The sequence below is a fragment of the Equus przewalskii genome, chromosome 14 (genome assembly GCF_037783145.1).
Source record: "Equus przewalskii isolate Varuska chromosome 14, EquPr2, whole genome shotgun sequence".
Lineage (NCBI taxonomy): Eukaryota > Metazoa > Chordata > Mammalia > Perissodactyla > Equidae > Equus > Equus przewalskii.
Window position 1 is genome coordinate 33,090,674 of NC_091844.1, and position 6,155 is coordinate 33,096,828.

Here is a 6,155-nt window from a genome sequence, read left to right on the forward strand (position 1 = left end):
CATCCCAACTGCTTTCCCCTTCTTTTCCCCTCCAGAGGTACCAACCCCCTTGAATATTATATTAGTCCATGCCTTGCTTTTCTTTATAGTTTTGCCATATACATATATAATTTTTAATCTTAGTATAAATGAATCCTATTCTGCTTTCCTGTGAGCTCCTTTTTGGCCCAATGTTAAGCTTTTGCTACTCAATCTCATTTAAATGTATAACTATAATTAAGTAGTTTTCCTCTTGTGTAGCATTCCATTTTATAAAGATACTACAGTTTATTTTCTTACTCTGTAATTGATGAGCAATTGGGTTGTTTCCTGTTGTCATCAACAATACTCCTATGAAACGTCTGTACCTCTATTCTGGTTCCCAGGCACGAGAATGTGTCTAGGCAGTCTCTGAAGTGAAATGGCTGCCTCGCAAGGTTTGTGCATTGTCGACTTCACTAAGTGATGCCAAATTGTTTTCCAAAATTGTTGTATCCTCAGCGTTACGAGAGTTCCTGTTGCTCCACGTCATTGACAACACTTGGTATTATCAGACTTTTTCATTTTAAGGCCAGTTTGGTGGGTGAGAACAAGTATGTCATCGTGCTTTTAATTTGCAGTTGCTGATTATGGTGATTAAGCATATTTCCATATATTTATTGGCGGTAGTATTCTTATTCTATAAAATGCCTATTCGTGTTGTTTGTTCATTTTTTTTATCATTTTTTATTGATTTACAGGACTTTTTTAGTATATTTAATTCTATCTGTGTCTGTGTATCTATGTATTTATCTACCTAAAACTATACTTTCAAGTCTGACTTCTTTTAACAAGAATAATGACCTACAGTGCGTAAGGCCTTATGGCTTTATAAATTGATCTAGTTGTGAAGATCCTAAGTAAGAAATGCTTTTATTCCCTTTAGTCTAATTTCCTAAAGGAAAAAACGAGACCCCACTTCAGACAAATAATGATTTATCAAATGGAAAAAACTCAAGTGGGAAAAAAAACCCACTATTGATATTTTTCACTTTACTACTTGGGAGACTAGAATAATGCATTTTTGTTTCTAAATAAAAATTTTTTCAATATTAAATTTCAGAGGGAAAAAAAGTTGAAAACAGCCACCTTTCCATAGTTACTTTCGTCATGTGTCTCACAGTCACACGCTGTCTAGGGCCTGTTCTCCCCTGTTTTGGCTTGGGGGAAATGAGGAAAAGAGAAAGATGTGCCTGCGACTGGATACAATATGGGCGGTCCGGAAATCCACCCAGCAATCTTCCCACTAAATGCTCCCAACCACTGGGCAGACGGGGGGGCCTTCCCTGGATGATCAATACCCTCTCGATGGAGCCTCCAGGCAAGGAAGTGGATGTGCCAGGCCCCCGACAGTGTGCAAGAAGGGATGCTGCCTCCTAGAACCCGCCCTCCAGGGCTTACAATTCAGTGAGAAAGACAAATATGTGAAAGAGTAGAAGATTGGAGTAACAGTGCATGAAAACCACAGAAGGCTGTCACAGCTTTAATTGCTAGACTGAAATTGAAAATGATAAAGGATCAAAAAAGGAACTGTGTGGTCTTGGCTCCAACTTAAGTCAAGTCTGTTCGCTCTGCATCCCCTTTTCCTCCAACCCCTCTTCCCTACCAGGATCAATAGGTCAGATGCAGGGGGGCCTGCGTCCCGGTCTCCCACCACTGCCAGGCCCAGGTGGTGGTTTCCGGGTCAGCCCTGGCCTCCAGCAGGGCCCTCCTCAGCTCTCTGAGATGGATGTACAGTGGGGAGTCCCTTCCCCACTCTCAGGGACTTCCACTTTCAGTCCAGCCTGACTCAGCACACAAAAGATTTAGGGGAAACTGGAAGTGCAGCCCACCAGAAAAATGCTGGGGCCTCTTCCTGGGCCAGTGTCTTGCTATTTCCTGAAGCATGTGCTGCACTTGGTGCACTCCCTGTGCTTCTGCCCCTCCCCCTTAAACTATAGCTTAATAAGAGCCTCTTGGAAATTGACCTGGACAGTGAATTTGCGGTAATACTTGGGTTCCAGTCCAAGTGGCCTTAAAATCACACCCTTTTGCTGCTCATCTACTCCAGTGGTTTCCAACTAGGGAAGATGTCTCTCCCCAAGCATCTTATAATGTCTGGAGACATTTTTGGTTGTCACAACTGGTGGCAGGGTAGTTGCTGCCATCATCTAGCAGGTAGAGGCCAAGGATACTGCTAACATCCTGTAATGCCCAGGATAGCCCCCATCACAAAGAATTAGCCAGCCCAAAATATCAATAGTGTCCACGCTGAGAAACCCTGATCTACTCCTTACTAGCTCAGGCTGGGAAAACCACAGGTCATTGGCTTGACTGACATGACTCCCAGTTCCACCGATCCTCCTAATAGAGGTAAGCATCTCTGATATATTGTTAAGCCAGTTCCTACAGACGCACCTGGACACAGGATGCTGGAGAGGGGACCTGAGATCCAGTGGTTGAGTCAGTGACTCTCTCCATCGACATGACATTCATGAAAGGTATTCTGGCTGCAGTCCCATCTCTCAGGGTGACAGACTTGTAAATAGCATGGATAACGACAAGGGCCCGTCTATATTTCATTAGGTAATTTTTTTTTCAGTAAATAATACTAAATAACGTTATCTTCTTGTAGTCACTCATTCATTCAGTCAACAAATATTTATATTGTGCCCACTAAGACCAGGCACAGCGCTCCATGCTGGATGAATGGTAACTCTCAAGGCTACTGACTTAGATGCCAGCCGTACAGCAGGCCTTTTCATCAGGTGGGATAGAGGGCCGGGTGCTTGTTAAATTACAGATTCTTAGGCCTAATCCTCAGAGATTCTGATTCCATAAGTCAGGATGGTGCCCAGGAATCTGCATCTTTAACAATAACTGGAGGTAACTGATACCGGCTATCCATGGGACCGTGATTTAGGAAGCATTGGTAGAAATCATGTAATCCACCCAGCCCACTCCCAGGTCTGAGCATGTTCAGACATGAGTTCAAAGGTGGTAACTTCCTAGATCCCTGAAAAAAAATCACTTAACTGTTAATTGTCTCACGTTTCCCAGTTTTAAACAGAAGGAGAGTAAGACCTGTTCAAACACGGATAAGGGGAAGGTAGAATGACCTCACGTGAAGAGAAGCAGGACACTTTCAAAGGAATAGAACCATAGAAGTTTTACTTCTAAAAACAATTTTGATGACATATAATAGAATAACATTAGCCAAGGGCATTGGTATCAGCAGCAGTTAGGAGGAAAATCTCTTGCTTAGAGGCACACACACTCCCTGTTCTCTGGACCGACCTCAGCATGCAGTGATTTCTACCTTGATTAGGGACCTCCCTGGTCACCAAGATAAATGGCTCCTCTGATTACTCTCAATTTTCTTTCAAATCCTTTCTCAGACCTACATCGTTAACCGTCCATTATGTAACTTTGCAGTAGACCGCTTACTCTAGTAGCACATTAACCACTGTTGGAGGCCCAAGTCTAAACTTTGTTCTTAGCAAAACTTTTCCAAGCCGCTGGAAACACCTGAACACTTACCTCTGTCTAAGGTCAAGGAAACCACGCCGCTGAACGGGGATAAGAATAAAACACAGAGAATCCCTCTTGGCCCAATTGCTCCACACTAAAGTCCTGTGATCGATTCAATAGAAGAAACCCACATAAAGAAACTCATCACAAGTGCATGCCAGATTAAAATCAACGGATCACCATCGTCATTAATGAAAGGCCAGGAGAGCTGAGAAAGCATGCCAGCGACCCTTAAGATAATTAATCTAAAATGTGTCTCTCTTTTTTAGCTCCTCTAGCAAAGAGTTCCCTTCCATTCTGTCGCTATAACTAAAATTGTCTTTATTCTACCTTCAAATGTCTCTATGTTCCTGTCTTGTCCTCACTGTTTATTTGTTGCTACAAGCAGCCCCATCTCAGCCCCCCAGGTCCACAGAGAGGGCCTGGAGACCCAGCAGACTCAGAACACAGGACACCTCGAGTTTACTCACAGAGGAAGCACTTCAAAAGACTCTACTCTCAGTGCTCCCATCAAAAACCACTCCAAATATGGATGAGGTTCCAAACAGGAGGCAAATTATCCTTCCAGGATAAATAGAGAAAAACTCACAGTTTTGTGTCTGATCTGTAGGCTTGGCCCATCCGAAGTACCCCAGGTCCCACACACTGAGGAGCTCCATGCCACCGCCACCTCCGAATGAAAGAGAACCCCCTGCCAGTGCTTGGGAACTTTGAGCCAACATATCCGTTTGAATGCAAATTTTTCCCCAAACCCAGATTTGTGAGAGACCCATTTTTAAGTAGCCTGTGCTCCCTGCAGACCCACATGCAAATAGTGGGAGCTCAAGTAGAAGAACCGCAAAGGTAACAAAAAGACATTGACGGTACCTATTTTTGCAGCCTCCATTTTCAGGTTGAAATCCCAGTTTCTTGGCAACTTCAGGGACATTTTGCCTCTGGTTCCGGCGAGTCCCTGCCCAAGCGGCGAGTCTGTCAGGATTCGCACCCTTCTTGCTTTTTCGATTCTTCCCTCCAGCTGGTGTGTGTGTGTTTTCCCCTTTATGTCGCTTCACAAGCAACTTTGGGTCTGAGGTCGACTGGCCAACGTGTCTCCTCCTTTCAGATGAGAGGTCCACCCATCTGTCACTTGGAGATGGCACCCAAACCCCTCCAAATTCCACCCACAGTCCCACGGGGCCCGGGACCTCGTGAAGCGTGCACCTCGCTTTTCTTGCTTTCAGTTTTACCAGAAATATCCCAGTTGACACTTCGCTGTGCGTCATGGGAAGCAGAGCTCCTGTTCGAAAGAATCTCAGGCCTCCCTGAGACGAGGTCGTGATAAACAACTGCGGCCTCTCGGCTTTTTTTTTTTTTTTTTTAACTGTCTGCTTCCTTGCATTTGAGGAAGTGGGTGGCTGTTCAGTGTAGATGATGCTTGATGAGCACTGTTTCTCAAGAAAACGGGTTTTGGAAATGCTTGTACAAGTAGAGTGAGTGCTTTTGTGATATAAGGCTAGCATTCTGATTAAAAGAAGAAGAAAATGCCAGGATTCCTGCCATTTGCCTCTAAGCCCCTCCCCCTCACCAAATGGATCAAGCACCTGAAAATGGCCAGTAAGATAACCAGTGTTCCCCCAAAGTCACCTTCCTTTAAATTCTTCCTGCTGTAAGGACCACATGGTAAGCTCTCCACCTGCTCAGGATAAAGGTTCCAAGGGACCCCAGCCCGCTGTAGGGAGGGTTCTGATGGATTTAGCTAATAAGTTAGCTGTGGCTGGGTAGACCCCCTCACACGCTCTAGCGATTTTCTGGTATTGTGTATAGGGTGTGGGTTTTGGAATCAGACCAACATGAGTCCCAAACCCAGTTCTTCCATTTCCTAGCTCTGCAGTTTTTAACAAGCACCTGGATCTCTCTGGGCCTCCGTGTCCTTGTCAGTAAAATGGGGTTGATAATACCCATGACTGAACAAAGTTGTGAAGGTGGCTACTACAGACCTTGACACACAGTGGTTGCACCACAATAATTCAACCCTTATTCCATTTAGTCCAGTTCTGCAACAGGCTTTCATATGTTTAACTGGGTCAGCCTAACCTAGTTGTTAAGTATTTGGGCCTGGAAGCTGACTGCCTGTGTTGAAATCCTGGCTCTCCCACTTTCTTGCTGTGTGACTTTGGACAAGTTTCTTGACCACTCTGTGCTTCCATGTCCTCATCTGTAAATGGGGCAAATAATAAGCCCTACTTCATAAGGCTGCCATGAGGATTTATTAAATAGTAGGTACAAAGTGCTCACCACAGTCGCTGCCTGCCAGCATGCAAGCTACACATCCTTGGTCCGTTCATTCTTCAGCTCTCCTGGCCTACTCTGTCACACTTTCTTCTTCGCCTCCCACATGCTCACTGTCTGTTGATGACCTGGCTTCCTGTTTCACGGAGAAAGTTGACGCAACTGGAAGAGAATGTCTGCAGGCTCCCACCACTACATCTGCCCACCTCCATACGTGTGAGCCCACACTCAAGCTTCTCCGGTTACAGCAGATGAAACATTGTCATCACCTCCCATCTTTACCGCCTCATCAGTTCTTTCTCTCTTCTGGATCATTTCCATCAGCATTCACACTTACTATTTTTTAACCCACCTTTTAA

At 44.8% G+C, this 6,155-nt stretch overlaps 1 protein-coding gene across 7 annotated transcripts in view; it reads right to left on the reverse strand.

Moving 5' to 3' along the window:
• Window positions 1-4,865, reverse strand: part of ARHGAP25 (Rho GTPase activating protein 25) — an 87,696-nt gene extending 82,831 nt beyond the window's left edge. The window contains exons 1-2 of one of the 7 annotated variants that reach the window (XM_008516980.2): window positions 4,396-4,592; window positions 4,118-4,198 (exon numbers count right to left, since the gene is read on the reverse strand). In XM_008516980.2, the coding sequence (XP_008515202.1) occupies window positions 4,118-4,198; window positions 4,396-4,456 (142 nt within the window). In that variant the 5' untranslated portion in view covers window positions 4,457-4,592. Of the gene's footprint in view, window positions 1-4,117; window positions 4,199-4,395 lie in introns of all 7 variants that reach the window. The other 6 variants (XM_008516976.2, XM_008516979.2, XM_008516984.2 and 3 more) reach the window with 6 other exon arrangements.
• Window positions 4,866-6,155: the final 1,290 nt, after the last annotated feature.